Source organism: Dermacentor variabilis, chromosome 2 (genome assembly GCF_050947875.1).
Source record: "Dermacentor variabilis isolate Ectoservices chromosome 2, ASM5094787v1, whole genome shotgun sequence".
Lineage (NCBI taxonomy): Eukaryota > Metazoa > Arthropoda > Arachnida > Ixodida > Ixodidae > Dermacentor > Dermacentor variabilis.
Genome location: NC_134569.1, coordinates 199,773,892 through 199,796,948, shown reverse-complemented (window position 1 = coordinate 199,796,948; position 23,057 = coordinate 199,773,892). Strand labels below are relative to the sequence as shown.

The window sequence follows — 23,057 nt, the reverse complement described above, 5'->3', positions numbered from 1 at the left end:
CGTCCTAAAAATGCAGCGTACATGCAATTGTGTATCACCCCTATGTTTCCATGAAGCCTTTGTACGCAGAGCGGGATGGACTACATGGAACGCCGATGTAATTTTGGGCATACTTTTAGGGCGGCCTAGTGTCTCGAAATAGGTGCTGGGGCTCACTGGGCTCCTGGTCAATGGATGCTCCTTGAGCGCTCGCGGGCTTCGATCTGGTGATCAGAGCGCGTGCTCTGACAGGCACAGTAAAAAAGGTAATTAGTGAATCTTAGGTTGTAAGATTTGAGTTACTGTACTGTTTCTGGGCCCACTGCCGCGGATAATGTGCGGCAGAAAAATTTATTATCGCCACGCTGCTGTCTAGTCGCAGGTGCCACAAACTCAAACAGGCCCTGACATTTGTGGGCAAAATTAGATGAACTGCAATTTTCGGCACAAATGATGACGCTAAACTGGTCACCTTTCGTTTGATCGTCGTGCCCAGAGCATGTATGTCGAGAGGCCTTATCGCTTCTTTTTTTTAAGGCCATTATACTTTAGTCAAAATGTCTAAAGATGGTTTTACTCGTGTTCCTCAATCTCGCTGCAGCACGAATGGAGTCGGCTGCTATCCCCACGGTCGGCCGGAGAGGCAGCTTCTGACCACGTTGTGCGATGATGACTCTCACAGCCTGCTTCTTGCCACCGGATCAGTGCTTCTGCAGTCTTCTCGGGTGTGCATTCACGGGGAACACGTGAGGTTTAACAGAAACCACTCTTTGTGCCCACTTCTCAGGCAAGCTGGGCATGCTACATTTGAAAGGTAAGGTGCTGCACGTGGACCCCTGAATTACATGGTTGGCACTTTGAGGCAACTCAGTTGCTCTTAGCTTAAGCTATTTCAATGACCTTGGACTTTGTATTGATCATTGTAGCATGCTACACACATTGTGGAGTTACATGAGTTCTTGGATCACTGTTTCAAAACAATTCAGTGTTTCGAAACAGTCATAAGTAGCATTTAAATGTAAAAAGTTCTTACTTTTTTGTAATTCATGACTGTAAAGATTTTGCAGACTTGCAATTTCCGAGACCGCGGCTCCTCGACTTAGCGAAGAAGCCAATATGTTAGAGCATAGCTCTTAGGAGCCCGTTCCTGCGGCGAGCGTCCGTGTCTGCGTCGGCGCCCCTCGTAACCGTGCAAACGAGCACAGCGAAGGATGAAAGAGTGAACGCGGAGCGCAGCGCGGGATGGAGGACGGCGATAGCGATATGATTGCGCGAGGAGGAAAGCATGGCAAAAGCGAGAGAAAAAAAAGCACCGTGCCGCACAAGAGAGGCTCTGCGGCGACGATGGCTACGAGATGGCGCCAGAGTAGCAAGCGTCGTCTGCGCGCGTACGACTGGGCGCGCATCAAACGGTCCGGTCAACGCGCTAGCTGCAGGCATACGCGCGGAGGATACCACAGAACTCTGTTTCCGTGAAGCTTCACTTGCTGTGAGAACAATATACCTCAGGCCGCAGTCAGTGTATTTATACGCGTAACGACGTTCTCCTCTGCTGGCCTCTTCGTCGGCGCGCTGTGGCTCGTCACATATCTCCGTAGTGCGCGGCCGCCCGAAACTTATTCTATAAAGAAAGCGACTCATATAAAGCCACGGCCAGCATACAGGTTTGTTCTCATAAACTGCAGATGGGCTTGCCGTAGCTCGTGATGTGCGTAAAGTGTGCTGACGGTCATCGCCTGTGCATTCTCGCACTGCAGTGGGAATGCACATATCTATAGTCAGAAAAGCCGGCAAAAGTACCGGGGCCTCACAGTCTAACTTGCAGAGTTCATTAGGAACTTCTTTCAAGGCTAGAGCACAATACTCGGCCGAATTGACATGCAACGGTATCACGGCCGGTGGTATACATTGTGATTGGATCCGGTGGTCGGATCCCTACGGCGCGCGCACGTCCGCGCAGCCCAGCGTGGTTAGCGCAGAAGGCGAGAAATCTAAACAAGAGAGGAGAACCTGCCACGACAAGATGGCGGAGTAACGCCAACTTCCGGTGTCGCTGAGCTTCGCAAAGAGTGACGTCAAGACCTCTCTTAGTTCTTAGCATCTCGCAGCTCGAACGCCTTTCGACCACCACGACGGGAAGGTACATTATGAACACACTCGGCATAGCGTACCACAACCAGCACGGCCGGAAAATGCGAGTCCCCAACAAAATCAAAGAGACCATTACGGTGGCAACCATCCCAAGAAACGTGCACCCCGATTACAACGGAGGTAGAAGAAAGGCAAGAGCCGAGGCTCTGCTCCGTTCATTCGGCAGGGAGAGAAACGCGCGCTTTGTCGACGCAGCCGAATATGCGAACGGCCAAAAACACATCGCCGTGGCCATAGACGCAGAATCAAAAATCAGAACCGCATGCAGTGTATACACCAAACACTCGGAAATAGCGGAGGAAGTAGCCATTGCGCTGGCCTTCACAGAACAGGAATGCGAAGTCGTACTAAGTGACTCACAAACGGCAGTAAAGAATTACGCCAAAGGTCGAATTTCCCAGGAAGACCTGTCCATTCTGGCCAAAGCGGGCAGATCCAAAACCGCGAGCTCGAGGATCATATGGTTCCCCGCGCACGTCACCACGGAAGGCGACGCGCTCCCGAACCTAAACGAGACGGCGCACCGGACGGCGCGAGACATGACCCGCCGCGCCGAACAGGGCAACGCCTCTCGCACGATAGCGAACGCTTCTCGAGCAGAACGGGACAGGCTCACCAGATACAACGACATAACCAGTGCATATTTGAACGCCAGAAGGATATACCCACCGCCGAGTCCCAAATTGAACAGGAGGCAGGCCGTCGCCTGGCGACAACTCCAGACGAACACCTTCCCTAATCCATTCCGTCTGAAACGTATCTTCCCAGATAAGCATCAGGACGACACGTGCAAATTGTGGCAGGAAGGACCAGCAACACTCAAACACATGCTGTGGGAGTGCGATGTAGTTATAGGAGGGATGGCAGTTACTCCGGAGACCCTGTCGTCGAGGTGGACCGCCGCTCTGCGCAGCTCATACCTCGGAATCCAGACGTGGGCAGTCCAGCAAGCCTGTGAGGCGGCGTTGAGGCAGGGCCTTGACGTTCCCCCGTGGGAGACCTGAGCCCGGGTCGCGTTAAACCTTGCCGGACGTACAAGAAAGTTTTACCCATCCGTGGTATGGCGACAGGGAGGAGCGAGGGAGGGCTCACCCGCGGAAGGGTGGGGGATCGGGAGGAGCGTTTGAAGAAGGCAGCGCGTAGAGAAATGGCGCGGCCGCCCCGCGATGCTCGCTCGTTTTTCACTTCATGCTCGCATGCTTTTCACTGCATGCCACTCGATCAGAGCGCTCGCCAAACGCGTGTCTACTCACATTTTAGTACGTGTATGGGCGCGGGCTCAGGATGCCGCCGGAGCTCTTACAACGCATCTTCGTCACATACGCACTCCGGTATATTATGTGTCCCGCGTAACTTGCGCGAAAATTTTATGATAAGCAAGTACCATGCAGCTAGACAGAACCAAGATAATATTGTTTTTCGTCGCCTGGAGCAAGTCAGACTCTTTCCTGTAGAAGGGTTTCTTGTATTTCGCGCAACTACATAATTACCTATTATGAATTTAATCAAGTTCATAAATATTATATTCAAAGCAAAAGTGTCAATGAGAGAATTGTAGACCATTCGAAAAATTCCTGATCCAACTTTTCGTTGCTGAATACGGGCTACGTAAATGTTTTTTTCCGAGCCTGAAAGAAAGCCCGCAGAACACGAAAATGTGACGTGTAAGTAGTCGCGCGGTACTTTTCGCGGGCTTCCGCGGCCTTCCTAACAAGAGGCATGCCCATTTCACTAGCCATTTTCTTTCACTTTTCAGGTGTCATGAACTTTCAGACGATGCGGCCGTACGGGACCCTGCACTTAAGCTTCAACTGTACAATCATGCTCTGAAAATTCTCAGGTGGGCCTCCGTTAAAGCTTTCTAAATTTAGAAGGGTGGCAGATTGGGCTTGTTGGTATTCTGTTATGTAGGAAGGATGCGCAGTGAGAAGTAGTAACAACACAATGACGTCAGGCAAGGACGAGCGCTAGCGCTTTTGAAATAGTTGTTCTTGTACGCTTTTGAGGTAGTCGTGTGATAAGTGGCACGATAGATATCTGTTGGCCGTTTCACTTATCATCTATTCTTAATAGCGTCAACACTGTCATGAGATAGCAGCTTAGCTTTAGTCTCTCAATATATAGGAAATGTATCTATAACATGTACGTTTCATAGATCACCACTAACTGTGTGCTCTTTTTGTCTTCTTCCAGCTGTTTGGCGGTAGTTCAGACGTGCGCCTTCAATCGGACCAACTTCCACGTCTCCGTTTCTGCACACCTGCTTCCTCACTCGGACTCAACGCTGACGGCGGGGTTCTTAGAGGTGGAGTTCCGTATTGCATAGATCTTCCGCGTCTCTGGCATACGACTTTGTCGCTCTACGTTTATTTTTCGAAGTGTAATAATTATATAATATTGTCTTCGTTTAACTCCAGGTATGCCTCCTAGCAATTCTTTGCTGCAAGTTGCGATCGTTATGTTGGAGGGGCCTGAAGCTGAAATGGCCGCTGCTTTTTCAATTCTGGAACATCCACGAGGTAGGTAGAAACGAAAAATAGCCATTTCAAGGTTATTTAATTAAGCAGCGCTGGTCTGGCCTGGAGAAGAATAAATGGTTAGGACGAATTTGGCTGAGTTCGCAGACTGCTTTTTTGACAGCCGTAGTGAACGATACATGCACTACCATGCTAGGATAAGTTTATTCGAGAATTCCTGCCGTATTACATTATGATGTTGATTTAGCGCCACTTGCAGGAAAATACTGATATGTACCTTATCAAAATAAAGTAATTGCGCCACCAAAATTGGTTATTGCATTCTGCTTTTCTGAACAAAAGATCGCGTGTTCGAATTACTGCCGCGGCAGTTGAATTTATGTGCCAGCAGAAGGCGAAAGCGTTGTGCACCGAAGTTTATACAGGTCAAGAAAGCTCAGTTGGTCGAAACTAACCAGAACAGCTCTATACCACGACCTCTATTATATCCAAACCGTGGCTTAATTCCTAACGTTCAATCACGTCGTTTAATATTTTACCTTAAAAAGGTCGCAGTTTAGAACGAAAGGCAAAATCGTTAAAGCGTAGGCAAGGTATTAGACAACTACGCGAAGTTCGTAGGTTTACCGACTGTATGAATTGCGGTAAACATTCGATTACTAATCAAATTAAGCATGGTGCCGCGCGCACACAGACAAGCATGAACGCGTATCGCTCTATTATCGTGATCCCTCCCTGTCACAATGCTGGCGCGACGAAGAGCGCTGGCTGCGGGGAGCGAACGTGACCTACCTGGGATAGCGCGACCTCGCAACACTAGGTGCGCATGAAGCCACCAGCTATCGCTGCTCGCCTTTGCGCCGGCCGCAGATTATCTCCGAGATACGGAGCGCGGGCCGTGTATGCACCCAGCCTCGCGGACAACTGGGCAGCCACGGTCGGGCTAGAGGAGGCGATGCTAACCTACTATATTGGGCGCGCGGGAAGGCGGTGGGCATCACGCCACCGTCTTTGTCGGCTTACCCTCTCACTTTCCCTCGCACCCACAACATATGTACGGCACGCGGGGCGCTACCTTATGGAAATTAGGCTTTATACGGAACGTCACGGCGACGACAAAAATTCTCGTGGAGTGTCCATGTAATTGCAATCGCAAAGAAATTTCTAGCCCGCAAGAACCCCTCGTGCGAAAATGTTGGGGTTGGGTAAGCTTTTGAGTAAAAGAATGTCAGAGGTCTGTAAGGCACACGCAGCACAGTCATAGCGTAAGCTTGAGTAGCGACTCCATAGGAGACCGTCGTAAACTGCTTGACAGCAACTGCAAGTACTGAGTATACGGAAAGCAGTGTTTTAATTTGCACGCATTGATTGAAACGCACTTCTCGTCACGGGAACGAATTGAACACTCTGCCCGGCGTCGACGGTGAGCTGCGGCCTGTGCTGCTCTCTGCACAGCGGTCTGTTGAGCCCGACGTTGCCTGGTTGCAGCCGCGTGCGTAGGTCTGCGATTCACTTCAGCAGAGGTTCCTACCTTGCGAGGAGGCGCCGTAACGTGTACCGAAGAGTAAAAAGAAATATTAAGACTACGCGGTGCGCATGTCACATACCTTGACACGTAGCACGACACCATGCAACCGCTACATGTCGTGACAACACATGACACCCAACACAACTGCATGCAAAGTTTGCACGTATTGACGCTACGCGACGCGCCTCTCACATTGCGTGACACGTGGTATATGATACGATGCAACTGCTACGTGGCGTGCCACCTGGTACAATATAATGAAATTGCAATGCAAAGTGTGCACGTATCGACGCTACGCGGCGCAAATGTCACATCGCGTGACTCCTCGCATACTAGGACGCCTGCATAGGTCATGTTTCCGCAGCAGCTAGCATGCGCTGGCGTGGCGCAGCGGTAGGTTAGCTGACTCCCGCGCAGAGAGCCCAGATTCGATCCCGGCGGGAACTCGGTATTTTTGTCTCATTCCTGGCGATAGCTGCGACTGACGGTGGCAGCGTACATCGCCAACTGAAATGGCTGTGGATTGAGCCCATAACATCTTACGCTGTAAAAACTCCTGCTGTGCCGTTCGCAACCACAGAAATTAGTGTGTTCCTCTGGAGCCGTGGTCTTCCCAGCGAAAGCCACCACCATCAGTTTCAAGACATGTCACCCAACGACACCGATGGCCGCGGAACTTGCAGCCCTTCGCGCTGCACTTCGTCTCGTCAGCCAAGAGCAACCTCGAAGATGGTCAATATTCAGTGACTCGAAGGCTGCACTGCAATCTTTGCTATCGGCCCTGCGGCGCGGACCAAACGAACAACTGGTATTTGAGATTGGAGAACTCATTCATACCTTAACTGAGAAAGGACACCACGTGACATTTCCGTGGCTTCCAAGTCACTGCGGAGTCATAGGGAACGAACACGCTGACAACGCTGCTCGGTCGGCTCTTCAAGGGGACAAAGAGGAGCCGATACCGTTATCAAGGACAGATGCCGCTCGAAAACTTCGAATTATCAGCCGTGACATCACGTTCTCCTTGTGGAACGCTGGAAGTTTTCACGACTACCGACTCCAGAATCTTGACTACCCTCTACGCCTTTGTATTCCAGCTGGACTCTGCCGTCGCGAAGCTACCCTGCTTTGTCGACTATGGCTAGGGGTGGCTTTCACCAAGTCTTTCGCTTACCGAATTGGATGGGCCGACGACGCCACGTGTGAGGACTGTGGTAACGAGGAGACTTTTCAACACCTTCTTTGTGACTGTCCTCGATATAATTTGCAGAGACAATCACTCGCAACCGCGATAGCGCGCTTTGACCAAAGACCTCTCACAGAGGAACTTATTTTAAAATACCGCCATCACAAGCCATCGCAGCAGAGGGCGACGAGGGCACTGTTGCGGTTTTTGAGGGCGACAGAATTGGACAGGCGGCTGTAGCCTGAACAGATGTTGATAGTGCGGCAAGTGTCACTGTGCTGTGCGATGACAGTATTCGGTGCCAGTGACCGATTGTGATTGTGTGTCTACGCTCCTTCCTTTCCTTATCTCTACTTTGTTACCACTTTACCTCCCCCTCCCCTCTCTCCCCAGTGTAGGGTAGCCAACCGGATCTTTCTCTCTGGTTAACCTCCTTGCCTTTCCCCTTTCCTCTCTCTCTCTAGTGTGTCATACGATTTGTACACTGTATATTTTGCACTGAGACTTTATGCAGTGTTGGGAATTGTGCAAGGGGAAAGACTGTAATCTTCTCGCAGAATAAAATTACTTTTTTTCGGTTATCTTCAGGGAATAGTATTTTCTGGAGAGCTTTCCTCGTTGTCTATTGCATGTAATGTTCCCAGTAAACATTTATATCGACTTCACTTTCAGATATCCGTTGTAGTGTGTGGTGTGTGCTACTGCATTTGCTGCTTCATCCGGGCAAGTTATCGATGCTATCTTTCGTCTCACCTGCACGACGAAGACTTGTCTGCGGTGGTTGAAAGACTATCAGTGACTGACAGCGTGAGTGTTCAATTTGTTTGTATTCGCCATGTTAGCCTTCTTGTTTGCCAAGATGTATAGTGACGCTTTTACCGCTCTGTGTTTTCACAAGTTAGTGACGTTGCTCGGACACAAACACTAGCTGAAACAATAACCTGGAGCAATGTTACTGTTTATTCCGTGAACTTGTTCCCAGATGCAGAACACCACACAGTGACGATTGCGGCGCGCACGGTGGGCTGTCGTCAAGCCAAATCACACTGCTCGGATAAGCCTATAATCGTGCATTCCAAAGCAGTCGTTGGTGATCACGTCGGTTCCAAAATGTATTATTGCAGCGTTCGCCATGCTCACGATATTAGACTGTGTACGATGGACCCATATTGCTATCGAAGCGATCACAACATTGATAAATTTCCTGAGCGATGACGTAACAGTGATAGTTCGACTAATTCATATTCCACGGCATAGTGTACTTCTGGGAGGTGGGGGCTTTGTGAAGCGACGATACGATCGTATTTTTTCCCACCTTCTCAGCCATGTGATGTACAGATTTTGTCAAAAGTATATGGCTTAGTTCGCACTTTCACCGTAGATTTGTCGTTCGGGTGTGCGTTGCGGCTGACGTGGCCTTCCGGACACTCCGTAGTCCAGGCCTCTGGTACAAAGATTCTGTTGATTCCCCAGGCCATTCGAACTTATGGCCTACTACAGGAACTTCTCTACGTAGCCTGTAGTGAGCCTGACTGTCAGAGGCAACATAGCCCGCATACTTTTGACAAAGAGTGTACATGTCCGAAACAAATAAAGACTAAAGACTCAAGCTAGTCATGGACCAAATGTTAAACAATGTAAGTGTAGCAATACTACGATTTATAGAAGTATCTGAACGGCCTCTGCTGGTGGCTATCGGCCGATTCGAGCGCTCCGTGGCCTATGAATGGCATCCTCGCGCAGTTGCAATTATATATTATAGGCACTATAGTTGCAATGGAAAGGCGGTTGCACTGCTCGTCCGCAGCCTCTTGTGTGCGCTCCGCACCTTCTTTGATGTTTAATCTTGTTATATTAGGCCATACATGTACAGTGACAGTGACAGTGTACAGTGACATAGTGTACAGTGTACAGTGACAGTCACAACCAAGCCCTTCACCAACACGCCAGGGAATCTAGAGATCATTTAATAACATACAATGACATTACCAAACACTGCTATTTAGGACGCAGGCAATTCCCATTGCCACATTGAAAACTGAACAGGGCTCAGGCAGTCTCACTGCGCTTATTGCAAACAGGTACATATCCCACACCGTACACTATTAATAAAATATATCCAGAAAGGGAGATTAAGATGGACTGCAACGATTGTAATGGCATCATTGGAATCAGACATATGCTGGCGGGGTGTCCCGCGACTCTCCCCAACCTCGTTGAAGAATGGACACAGTGGGAGAAAAGGATTCAAAGCCCATTGTTTCAGGACCAACTAAGGGCCGTCCAGAGGGCCCATGATGTCGCTGAAAGGCTTGGCCTGACAGTGCCAACGTGGGAGCGACCCGCCTTGGCTTAAGTAGCCGAGCCTCCGGACCTCGTTACAATAAAGGTTTTCACACACACACACATACGTGTACCATAAATAGATTTCACCGAGTCAGACGTGGTGTGCACATGCTCGGAAATGGCCAGAGTATATTATACTAAGCGTGTATCACTTGATGGTGTAGTTGTTACAATACTTACTCTTTTGTTCATGCCTGAGCGAGCCAACAGCGTGCTCGAAATGCCATAATTCGAGCTCGCGGCCTTCGCTTCATTCGGCAGGTGTGGCCTTGCTTACAAGCTGTGGGAAATGGTAAAACTGACGCGAAGGGGACGTGCTGCCTCATACCTTCCTGAGCATAGTATAACGTGGCATCGAATGTGCAAAAGCCCGGGGCGCTCTGATTATCGAGCTTTCTTCGCTGCTGGCCTGTCATTGTCGTCCAAGGGCTTCATTAGTATTATGTCATTCTAACTCTAATAGCAACTTAGTGTTCACGCGAGCCCTGCAGAGAATGTTTTAGTATTGGCGTGGATAATGAGGAGGTGTTCTATGTAGAGGTAGATGACCGTAGAAACTTGTTCGAGGCTAACGAAGTGTCTCTTGAGCTTGTGGTTTTTGTGGCACGCAACTTTTCCCAGGCTTGCCAAAGTCTACTTGGATGTTTACTGTTCTTGGCGATGCTCGGAATCCTCCGAGGTGTCTACGTAAGCAGGCATCCGCACGGGTTTCCCATCCTGTTTCAGCTGAGGACGTGGCGCAAGCAGCTGGTATACTTTGTCGTAAGCACCCTTTCTTACATTGTGCGTTCTTATTCTTTTTTTTTCTCGCTGCATACGTTTTCGTTCGATTCGACTGATGTTTTCTTAGCGTGTCGGGGTTCGCACTCGACTCGTTTTCGAAGTATTCCCAGCGTAAGGACGCACCTCCTTGACTTGAAATATTGTTGTGTGATGCAACTTCAGGACGACGCCATGTAAAGGTCGTTTGCAATGTGGGAGAAAACATTACGTGGGAAAAATGCAAGAGGCTGGAAAGAAAAGCATTAAGGTCACTTTCAACGGAAATCAAATTTAAATTTCCCACTTAGACCATTTTTAGGTCTATTTGATTTCTAAACTAAAATTGGTTACCGCGGTAACTGCGAATACTGTTGATATTTTTTTTTTGCCGTCGATGCAGCTGTCGCTCCTGAAGGAGGCATGCAGGTTTTTCGCACACGTCAGTGAAGCATAAGGTGAAGTTTATATAGTCACGAGAAGCTCAGGCAAGTGGCGGATGCGTTAAGGAGTAGTTGCATATCTTTAAACCCGATTTGATGCGTCTGACCGTTGATGCACGAGCGATAGGAGCACATATGTTAGTGTATGCTGCATGAAGCTATGCCAATCCAAGGCAATGGTAAGTGTGTGTTGCCTGCGCTGCTCAGAAGATGCTGATTTCTGTTCAGTGAAACGGTGGCGCTTTGTTTTATCGCGCAGAATATTTCGTCGTACAGATGGAGCCACCGTTCTGTTACAGTGACACCGCCAGCTACCTGTGTGTCCCCATAAGCTGGGCCTTCATTCTACATATGTATAATCAATATCAAGAAGACCGCCGAGATAACGCTCGAGCCTTGTTGCCTTTCTCTGTCTGAACAACATTTATTAGCAGAAGTTTTGTACAGGGAGGGTGCGGGAGCTGTCTTTAGGGGGCTGCCACTTAAAAACACTAGGTGGTCTCCCCCTTATGGGAGCCCATTGGCGTCAGCCGCCGCCCGGGCCCGCTCGACCAAGGCCCGTTGGGCCATCAGGTCAGGGCAGCCGAGCAGGGCTGCCTCCCAGTCCTCCCGGGAAGGGTTGGGCAGGGGGGTTAGATTTGAGGTTTTTTTGACATACCCACACCATGTGGAAAATGTCTGAGGACTTTTCTCCAGAGTGCGGGCACTTCCCCGTGCAAGCGAGGTCGAAGTATTTTAAGACTGCCGGGCACATTAGAGTTTTGGTGTAAAGGCGAACGAGAATGCGCTCCTCCGCCTTTGTGAGGCGCTTACAGAGCTTAGGATAGATGGCATGGCCAGATTGGTAGAGCTGAACGATCTCTTTGAAAGTATAGGCGGGATTGGGTTCGGGGTCCGGGTCAGGGGGGGGGGGGGGGGACGGACGAGAGTGGTGCCCGGAAAGTGATCGCGCGGGCGACGGCATCGGCCGTCTCGTTTCCCTCGAGGCCTGTGTGAGCCGGAGTCCAGATAATCGTGCGGTGCGAGGGGGCACCAAGATAGTCGCTGTTTTGCAAAATTTTGTAAGCAATGTACGGTATGTACCCCTGCTCAATATTGCGGCAGGCACCCCTCGAGTCGGTGATGATGACCCGCAAGTGCTGATCTGCGGCGGCGAGCGCGATGGCAACCACCTCCGCGTGTGTCATGGTGTGTGCACGGAAAGTGAGTCCGTTTACGGCCGTGTTTTGGTGGACGACTGCGGCCGTGTATCAACCTCCATGGTAGGGGCCGGAGGCGTCCACGTAGAAGACTCCGTGTTTGTGTCCGTGAGTCAAGGCTTCCGCCCGCGCGAGGCGTCTGTACGTGATATGTACGGATATGTACGTGCTCTTCCGTATGCGTTCAATGATGGATGTGTAGTCGGGCAAGGAGGCGGCGACCCGACGGCGTCTTAGAGAGTCTCGTGTATTGGTTCATCAAGTGTGCCTCTCGCAGCTCCTTAAAGGTGTTCGCCATCCCCAGGCCCAGGAGGCGCGAGATGAGATAAAGCGTGGCCAAAGTCTAAAACACCGTTCACTTCCCGTGAAGAGGGTGACTGGGTTACAAATGGCTACGCTCACGGCCTCAAGCGGGCAGACCTAGGCAGATCAGGCGCCGCCATGTTGGACGATGACGTAATTGGAATTCTATATGTGCAATGGAAGTTTGTGGGAGGCCTCAACGAGAGGGACATAAGATAATGAGGAGTGGCCGAAGCGGCTGACGAATACATTGAGGAGCCCGAAGCTTTTGCAGTGAGCAGTCGCCAGATGCGCTGTAATGTTAAACCCGCGATAAGCAAGGGGCATTTGGAGTATCGGTGACAAGAGTCGCTCAAATCGAGATGACGAAGAGACGCTTAGAGTATTAAAGAAAAGAAAAAAAGCAGGGAGTAGTTTTATAGGACCGGCTACGTTAGATATAGTTAACTGTACAAGGTAGCAACAAAGGTTTTAAGGAAGATAAGATTAAGGAGATGGGCATACAAAACGCTAGAGTGAAAAGTATGTATAGATTGCCCAATTAGCTCAAGCAGGCTAGGTGATTATTTGTCGCTGCCCCGTTTCGAAGGAGATGCCAATAAATAATTATCGTCGTCATCGTGGGCGCCTCCGTTCGTGAAGCGGCGGGATCTAGTCTGCTGCACATTGGGTAACGCACGTTCTCTACGGGTTTACATTTATTTATTTATTTATTTACATTACCCCTAAGGGCCCTCACATGAGGGTATTACATAGGGGGGGGGGGTACAAACATGAAATATACGCAAGAAATAAAACTACATAAAATAAACATACACACAAGGAACATAAAATATATAGATATGAACAAGGGGTAAATGCACTTAGTCATGAAAACACAAGAACATTTTACATATGTTAATATGTGCATATAGGCATAAGTAATATCTAATCTGCTACCACTAACCGTTTTCTTGCAACAAAGTTTGGAAAGATGGTAGGCTAACTTCAGTAGCTATGTGTGATGGTAGGTTATTCCATTCTATTATTGTGCGAGGAATAAAAGATTTTGCGTAGAGCGACGAGCGGCACATTATGCGTTTTACTTTGTTAGCGTGGTCACGGCGCGGGAAAACTGCAGGGGGTGGTGAAAAGAAGTCTTCGTGAAGCGTGGAATGGTGATAAAGCTTATGAAATAAGGTTAGGCGAGCAAACTGGCGTCGACGTGATAGTGATTCCAACTCGGCACGTTGTTTTAACGATGTGACGCTGGTGAAGCGTGAATAATCGGAAAAGATGAAGCGAACAGCACGGTTTTGCAAAGATTCAATGTTGTTTATTATGTATGCTTGATCGGGATCCCATATGGCAGAAGCATATTCGATTTTTGGGCGGATCAGCGTGATATAAGCAAGTTTTTTTAAGTGAGAAGGTGCGTGCTTGAGGTTACGTTTAAGAAGACCGAGTGCTCGGTTAGCTGATGCTAAGACGGTGTTAATATGGTAATGCCAAGTTAAGTCAGACTGAAGATGAAGGCCAAGATACTTGTAAGTTGGCGCAAGTTCTACTCTAGCTTTATTGAGAAAGTAGGTGGTAGGAAGTCGAGTGGAATGGTTGGTAAATGACATTAGCTTGGTTATAGATGTATTTAAAGACATTAACCACGAAGAGCACCAAGCGGTCACAGCATCAAGATCAGTTTGTAAGGAAAGTCGGTCAGCGTCATTACTAATATTACGATATATAACACAATCATCTGCGAATAATCGAATTCGAGATGAGACACATTTGGGTAGATCATTAATGAAAATTAAGAAAAGTAGGGGACCGAGGACGCTGCCCTGGGGGACTCCAGATGTTAAAGGAACAGAAGAAGAGTTACAGCCATTAGCACAGGTAAACCGTTGTCTGTCGGAGAGAAAATCTTTAATCCATGCAAGAACGTTTGGGTGAATGTTTAAGTGTGTTAATTTGATTAGAAGCCTGTGATGAGGAACGCGATCAAAAGCTTTAGAGAAGTCAAGAAACACTGCGTCAACTTGGAATCCTTCGTTAAATGCGGAAAATATATCGTTAGTAAATCCGGCGAGCTGAGTGTCGCATGAATAACCCCTGCGAAAACCGTGCTGGTACTTGAAGATGATATCATGGTCTTCTAGGTAGTTGATGACTTGTGTGTGTATGACGTGCTCGAGAAGTTTACATATGTTGCTAGTTAATGAGATAGGACGATAGTTAAGTGGGACAGAGCGATCACCTGATTTAAATATTGGTATTACTTTAGCTATTCGCCAGTCATGAGGAATAATGCCAGATGATAATGATTGTGAAAACATGGCTGATAACACTTGAAAAATGTTTAAAGAAGCGTTTTTAAGTACCTTGTTATTGAAACCAAGATGATCAGAGCTAGTAGTAGTTTTGAGGTTATTCAACAGGGCAAGAATACCCGAATCACTTATGACAATTTCTGGCATGGAAATGTTAGGCAATGGCTCTAATATAGGCGAAGAAGTTATATCTTCATTGGTGAATACTGATGAAAATGAATCGTTTAGAAGCTGCGAACACTCAGTTTCAGTGACTGGTTGTCCATCAGCATTAATTAGTACTATATCAGGATAGGAACTCGGATTGATAATGCGCCAGAATCTATGAGAATTATTGGTTAACATAGTAGACAGGTCGTGAGTGAAGAAATTACGATGGGTTGTTTTAAGCAGGGACTGATACTCTTTATCACAATTTTTGTACTTGTTCCATGATGACAGGAGACGTGTGGTCATTGCTTGGCGGTACAAACGTTTTTTCTTATTATTAAGACGACGAAGACGATGTGTGAACCAAGGTGAATTTTTATGATGTCGGATGGTGATGATTGGCACATACTTATCAACAAGGTGAGTCAAGGTGGTTTTGAATGCCAGCCAGTTTGATTCGATTGAGCGTGATGAATACTGAGCCAGGAAGCTTTCAGAGAAGGTGTTTAGGTCCGAGTTAATCATCTCAAAATTCGCGCGATTGTAGCAATGAATTTGCTTAATGGTAGTTTTCTTTTCAGTAAATGGATGCGTGATGCAACCAGTGATAATGTCGTGATCGGATAAACCATTTAAATGTAGTATATCAGAAAGAACGTCCGGGTTATTTGTTAGGACAAGATCAAGGATATTAGCCGTGGTAGCGGAGCGACGGGTAGGACTAGTAATAAGTTGAGCAAAAGAAAAATCCAAGCAGGAATGAAGAAAGGTGTGGGCTTCTTTATCACTGGAATTAACACAGAGAGTGGACCATTCAATGCTTGGAAAATTAAAATCGCCAAATACGAGGAAAATAGAGTTAGGAAAACGCACATGTAAGTCGCTGAGTATTCTATGGAATTCACCCGAGAATCCATCGGACATATCGGGTGGCCGGTAGAAAGCACCAATAATAACATCAGTAACTCCGAATTTACACCATATCAATACACATTCGAGGAAAGTATCAACAGCGAGGGGAACAGCAGATAATTGTTTCTTTGTGGCTATAAGGACACCTCCTCCTTTTCTATTTATTCTGTCACACCGGAAAAAGGAAAATTCAGATTCACTCAGAAGAATGTAATCATCCGGAACGGTATCGTCCAGCCAAGTTTCAGTCAATACTAGAAGTGAAACGCACGTAGAATCTATGAGCGAAGAAAGGGCGACAGTTTTGGAAAGCACACTTCTGATGTTTGTGAACAGGAAATGTGTATTATTCTTTAAAGTATGACACACATTGGGCAAGAGTGACGTAGATTCTGTAGATGACTTATCAGCCGGCACATGTCATACTGTGGTAGGATGACGAACTGGCACAGCACGGTTACCCGCGACATCCCACACATAGGTGTCATTATTGATGTGCAGCTTGTCGAATGTTAGGCGCACACGGTCACCTTGCTTTTTAATTGATCGAGAGAACTGCAGAAGTTGCCGGCGTTTGTCACGAACGGCTTGGGAATAGTCGCGTCCTATGCTGAAACCTGTGTCCCTCAGCTTGCTGCCTTTACTTAAAATAACCCCAAGTTCTTTATCGTTGAAGAACTTAGCTATAATGGGGCGTTTTTTCACAGTTGAAAAACTGCCCACACGGTGTGCCCTAGCAATGGAATTTACAGTGACACCAAGCTTATCACGGCAGAACTCATGCACAAGTCGCTCTGAACTTTCCCAGCTTTCGGATTCGTTAGTATCGGGAACACCATAAAACAAAACATTTGATCTACGCGACTGGTTTTCTAGGTTATCGATTTTGTTAATGATGCTAGAAAAACCACTATCGAGAGATGTTGAGGCATGAACAGATGGAGCAGATTCTAATTTGTTTTCCAGTTCCTGCACACGTTTGGTTAAGCTTTCGAGGTCTCTTTTGAGTTCTGCGTGCATATTTAGAACTTTCATTATTGATTCGAGAAGACTTGCGTTGCTGGCTTCAAGACGCTTTACAGCCTCGGCCACACCATCTAACTTCTCTTCTTGAGCCTTTGTCATAGGTCCGGGGTTTTCCTCAACATCCCCACTCAAAAGCAACATTCGCAAAACATAAACAAGAGCAGTGCAAGACCGTTTGAAATGGTTGGGTGGCCACGACACCGCCAGAAGACAAACATTATTGCTACGGTAACAGCGAGTTTGATAGTAACAGACCTGTAGGAAAGCAGTTGGTGAGCTCCGAACCATTGTGGCAGTGTCGTGGCCCGAAGCTTCGTCGAAATGGGCGCGCTTTTGAGGAGGCGCTGTAGATATTGCCGTCCCATGTTGCCCGACGAGCAGCATGAAATTGTCCAGGATCGGCGGCGGGTGATGCAGCAGACTTGATAAGTCGCGGCAGATTGGTGGGTTGTTCATGCAGTCCACCGTGCTCATGCGCTGTCTGTCGGCACGGGTATCAGACGGCTGTACTGCAGGCAGCGACAGCAACTGTCCCAGGACAGGCAGCAGCAGCATCTGTAGGAAAGCAGTTGGTGAGCTCCGAACCATTGTGGCAGTGTCGTGGCTACGTGTCGTGGCTAATGCCTACTGAGTACCAAGATTTTACTAATGCCAATTGGTAGCTGCATTCAAAGCTGCCATACATTTCTGACACGTGCTTCTCCTTAGCTCTGCTGGTTATTCTTGGTTGCGTCATCATCCTGGCTGCTACGACCAAAGCCAGGACGTGAGCGGGGTCTGCTGCGCGGCAGCGTGGCCGCGTCGGGCCGCCTTCTGAGGATACCCACTGCCCTGCTAGCAGACGGGTGCGAGTTCGCTGGAAGCAGCCGCCTCGTCAGCTTGATCGGGATGCTCGCCGCCGTATTCGGTGGATTCCTGGTGTTCGCCTTGGTAAGCGTGCTCCTTTTGCTTTTATTACCCCGCCTGAAATGGATTCCCCCATCGTCGAGTCACAAGCACCGCCCCCATCCCCACCTGTGAAGCCTGCGAATATTTTCTCTTGGCATAGTTGTGTGAGGATTACTGAAAACCAGCGTTCACTATTGTCGTTTCAAGGAACCTCGACGTAATAAAATGGATTGTTTGGAGGTCAGCTGTAACGATATTTTTGACCTCGTAATCAGAAGTCTAGTTTCAGATAGTGTGGATATGAAGCAGCTTACGTGCAAAATATAAATTTTGGAAATGCGAGCGGAAGCTAGAAGCTAGAAAAATATGGACATTTATGATACCGGAACTTAAACCATTACCGTTTGCCGAAAATGACAGAACCCAGAAAGTTGGGAGCCAGCGCGCGCCAGGACGCTCTGGCCCGGCCGCGAGATCAGCGCACCTGTATGTTTCTTTGATCTGCGTCGCACCCTCATACAGCAAGGTGCCTGCGTCGTCGGCTAAAGTGCTATTTAGAGGCTGTTAAAATAATCGGAGGAGTATCCTTCTTTGGCTTTGTCAAGGTTACTTGGAATGTATATACCTCTGATTGATAACCCCTAACCAACCAAGTTAGCCAAAATGAAATCGTATTGAGTTGACCCCTTAAGGCCATCCTTTTATGCCATTGAGCGCTGCCTTATGATTTAGCGACGAATAATAGATGCTTACACAAGGGACGAGAGAGAAACGCGACGCTTGCAGAGTTATATTATTTAGCAATTCAGTTCTGCAGCAAGCTGCAAGGGGGGAAGCTTCATGAAAGGGAAACATTATTATCCACACGACAGTATACATGAAGCTATGAGGTAACATGATATGGCTAGACGAATATTTCTTCAGCTGCGAGACCTACTTGTTCTTACTTCTTAATTGCTCCAAGAAGCCCGTAAGTTTCGCAGTTGAAAAAATATTTGTTCACCCGCACGGGTTTCCGTGGTGGAGTGTTCAATTTCTGGAATAGGTAAAGTTTCTCTTCAAGTGTGAAGCTTTCTTTCTGAGAAGCCCGCACGGGTTCCTTTCGTAGCTTCGTCTTACTGTTGTGCAAATGCCAATTTATTTTCCTTCCTTAGAATGTAAAGCAATATCCTCTACTCCTCTCCATTTAGCCACGCCATCTTCAGATTATCCTCAATTTAACCAAGTCTTTACGAATCGAACTGGTTATCCGTAGTACTTACTATCAGGATGTGGAACCGAAATCCGTATTCGAACCGCAATTTTAGCCGGAACTGGGCCGGAACCCGAACCGATATTCTTAGAGCGCGCCCGAATCCGAACAGAAAAATAGAATAATAACGGTTACCGGTTCGCCACGAAACGGTTCAAGCAAATAGGGTGCTTAATAGTTGAGTGATTCTTCGATATATTTACTTCTCCAGTCGGCACACCCCATTAGCAGGTTGTTACGACTCTCGAGTTGTGTTGTTTGCGAGAAGGGGGATAGGTCTAAACAGGCTTGCATTTTTGAACTCAGCCATATGCCAGTTCTGTCCCACAGCCGAAACTTAGTTTCAGCAGTCCCGCTATAGATCACGCTATAGATATCTATAGAATTGCAGCGGTGGTGTAGAGGTAGAACACCAGCCTCGCGTGCAAGAGGTCCGTGGTTCGAATCCCGGTGCCGCGCAATATTCCACCGGTTTAAAAAAAATCCGCGTGTTGATAAAATTTCATAAAGAGGCCTGGAGTGTGACCTGATCCCGGTGACCAGAACCGGTAACGCACTACCTCACCAGAGCAGGATTGGCGACCGTGGTGCAGTACTTGGCCACAACCTCCTATATGAACACAAAAATCGAACCCCGGCCCTCAGTCCCCAGCAGCTGCGAAGCAACTAACCACGGCGGTGGTCAGACCTGCGACGCAGCAGAGGGCGCTAAGAATCCCTGGCTCCAGACAGGCCGCCATTGGAATATGAACCTGCCAACGTTTAACGCTAGAACGTTATCTAGTGGGGCGAGTCTAGCAGTGCTATTGGAGGAATTAGAGGGCAGTAAATGGGATATAATAGGGCTCAGTGAAGTTAGGAGGCCAAAAGAAGCATATACAGTGCTAAAAAGCGGGCACGTCCTGTGCTACCGGGGCTTAGCGGAGAGACGAGAACTAGGAGTCGGATTCCTGATTAATAAGAATATAGCTGGTAACATACAGGAATTGTATAGCATTAGTGGCAGAGGGTGGCAGTGCGTCTTGTGAAACTTAATAAGAGGTACAAAATGACGGTTGTACAGGTCTACGCCCCTACATCCAGTCATGATGACCAGGAAGTCGAAAGCTTCTATGAAGACGCGGAATCGGCGATGGGTAAAGTAAAAAAAAACAAAAAGAAAAAAACCAAAATACACTATACTGATGGGCGACTTCAATGCCAAGGTAGGCAAGAAGCAGCCTGGAGACAAAGCAGTGGGCTAATATGACATAGGCACTAGGAATAGCAGGGCAGAGTTATTAGTAGAGTTTGGGGAACAGAATAATATGCGGATAATGAATACCCTCTTCCGCAAGCGGGATAGCCGAAAGTGGATGTGGAGGAGCCCGAACGGCGAGACTAGAAATGAAATAGACCTCATACTCTGCGCTAACCCTGGCATCATACAAGATGTGGGCGTGCTCAGCAAGGTGCGCTGCAGTGACCATAGGATGGTAAGAACTCGGATTAGCCTAGACTTGAGGAGGGAACGGAAGAAACTGGTACATAAGAAGCCGATCAATGAGCTAGCGGTAAGAGGGAAAATAGAGGAATTCCAGATCAGGCTACAGAACAGGTATTCGGCTTTAACTTAGGAAGAGGACTTTAGTGTTGAAGCAATGAACGACAATCTTGTGGGCATCATTAAGGAGTGTGCAATAAAAGTCGGTGGTGGTAACTCCGTTAGACAGGATACCTGTAAGCTATCGCAGGAGACGAAAGATCTGATCAAGAAACGCCAATGTATGAAAGCCTCTAACCCTATAGCTAGAATAGAACTGGCAGAACTTTTGAAGTTAATCAACAAGCGTAACACAGCTGACATAAGGAAGTATAGTATGGATGGAATTGAACATGCTCTCAGGAACGGAAGAAGCCTAAAAGCCGTGAAGAAGAAACTAGGAATTGGCAAGAATCAGATGTATGCGTTAAGAGACAAAGCCGGCAATATCATTACTGATATGGATGAGATAGTTCAAGTGGCTGAGGAGTTCTATAGAGATTTATACAGTACCAGTGGCGCCCACGACGATAATGGAAGAGAGAATAGTCTAGAGGAATTTGAAATCCCACAGGTAACGCCGGAAGAAGCAAAGAAAGCCTTGGGAGCTATGCAAAGGGGGAAGGAAGCTGGGGAGGATCAGGTAACAGCAGATTTGTTGAAGGATGGTGGGCAGATTGTTCTAGAGAAACTGGCCACCCTGTATACGCAATGCCTCATGACTTCGAGCGTACCGGAATCTTGGAAGAACGCTAACATAATCCTAATCCATAAGACGCCAAAGACTTAAAAAATTATAGACCGATCAGCTTACTGTCCCTTGCGTACAAAGTATTTACTAAGGTAATTGCAAATAGAATCAGGAACACCTTAGACTTCCGTCAACCAAAGGACCAGGCAGGATTCCGTAAAGGCTACTTAACAAAAGACCATATTGACACTATTAAATGGTGATAAAAGAATGTGCGGAATATAACCAACCCTTTTGTATAGCTTTCATTGATTACGAGAAAGCGTTTGATTCAGTCGAAACCTCAACAGTCATGGAGGCATTGCGGAATCAGGGTGTAGACGAGCCGTATGTAAAAATACTGAAAGATATCTACAGTAGAACCCCGCTGTTACGTTCCTCACTGCTGCGTTTTCCCGGCTGCTACGTCGTTTTCATCCGGTCCCGGCATAGCTTCCATAGGATTCAATGTATAAGGAACCCCGCTGTTACGTCGTAGCTGTGAAAACGTTCCCGCATGATACGTCGCAACTTGGCACCCCGAACCCGCCTGGGCTGAAGTAGGCAACGCGCTCCAACCGCCATTTTGGCTTTTGACGAGTTTTGGCTGGGCTTGGCCGGGCTTGGAACTGGCTGCAAAAAGCCGCACGCCAGTTCGAGAGGCCGCACTAAGTGGCCATTCGTGAAAAATGCTCTCACTATCATCACTGTGATTAGGGTCACCGCATGGTTGTTGGACGGGTCGACTCACGGAGGAAGGAAACTCGGGAGAGGCCCTCACGTCACTCTTTGTGAAGCAAAAGTGAAACCGGAAGTTGGCGTTGCTAGTGGCGTTGCTCCGCCTACCGGGACAGCTCTCCTCTCTTGTTTACATTTCTCCCACGCCGCGCCGCGCGCAACCGGGCTGCTCGGACGCGCGCGCTCCGCAGCAATACTAAACAGTCGTTAGCAGGTTAGCATGATTACGCCAAAGAGGGCAAAATTTCCCGCGGATATTCCTTCGTCCGTTGCCATTGCCGTGGCGCGGTGACGACGAGGAGCACGAGCCGCATGATGCCGGGCAGTGGCCAAATCCTAGCTTTGGAGAAGCCGTCGCGGCTCTAGACCTCTGCAGGTACGTCGCACCTCACAGCGACGCTGACAGCAATGCGGCCTTCCAGGCTATTGAGAAACGTGTGGCGATTTCTACCGAGCGAAAGAAACGGCAAGCCATCATTATAGGCTTTTTTAAGTCCTAAGCGCACTCTGTGGAAATAAATTGTCTATAGTTGAAGCTGCCCTTTTTTTCATTCATTTTCGGAGCTTTCCTCACTGTTGCGTTTTCTCGGCTGTTACGTTTTTTTCCCCCGGTCCGGTGAAAAACGTATGAACGGGGTTCCACTGTATAGCGGCTCCACAGCCACCGTAGTCCTCCATAAAGAAAGCAACAAAATCGCAATAAACAAAGGTGTCAGGCAGGGAGATACGATCTCTCCAATGCTATTCACAGCGTGTTTACAGGAGGTATTCAGAGACCTGGATTGGGAAGAATTGGGGATAAAAGTTAATGGAGAATACCTTAGTAACTTGCGATTCGCTGATGATATTGCCTTGCTTAGTAACTCAGGGGACCAACTGCAATGCATGCTCACTGACCTGGAGAGGCAAAGCCGAAGGGTGGGTCTAAAAATTAATCTCCAGAAAACTAAAGTAATGTTTAACAGTCTCGGAAGAGAACAGCAGTTTACGATAGGTAGTGAGGCAGTGGAAGTGGTAAGGGAATACATCTAGTTAGGACAGGTAGTGACCGCGGATCCGGATCATGAGACTGAAATAATCAGAAGAATAAGAATGGGCTGGGGTGCGTTTGGCACGCATTCTCAGATCATCAGCAACAGGATGCCATTATCCCTCAAGA

At 48.0% G+C, this 23,057-nt stretch overlaps 1 protein-coding gene across 1 annotated transcript in view; it reads left to right on the top strand.

Moving 5' to 3' along the window:
* The window catches only part of LOC142573038 (uncharacterized), an 87,299-nt gene that overhangs the window by 51,341 nt on the left and 12,901 nt on the right, over positions 1-23,057 (top strand). The window contains exons 14-20 of the mRNA XM_075682538.1: positions 581-793; positions 3,887-3,970; positions 4,324-4,435; positions 4,548-4,649; positions 7,994-8,128; positions 10,289-10,429; positions 17,477-17,698. Of these exons, the coding sequence (XP_075538653.1) occupies positions 581-793; positions 3,887-3,970; positions 4,324-4,435; positions 4,548-4,649; positions 7,994-8,128; positions 10,289-10,429; positions 17,477-17,698 (1,009 nt within the window). The remainder of the gene's footprint in view (positions 1-580; positions 794-3,886; positions 3,971-4,323; positions 4,436-4,547; positions 4,650-7,993; positions 8,129-10,288; positions 10,430-17,476; positions 17,699-23,057) is intronic.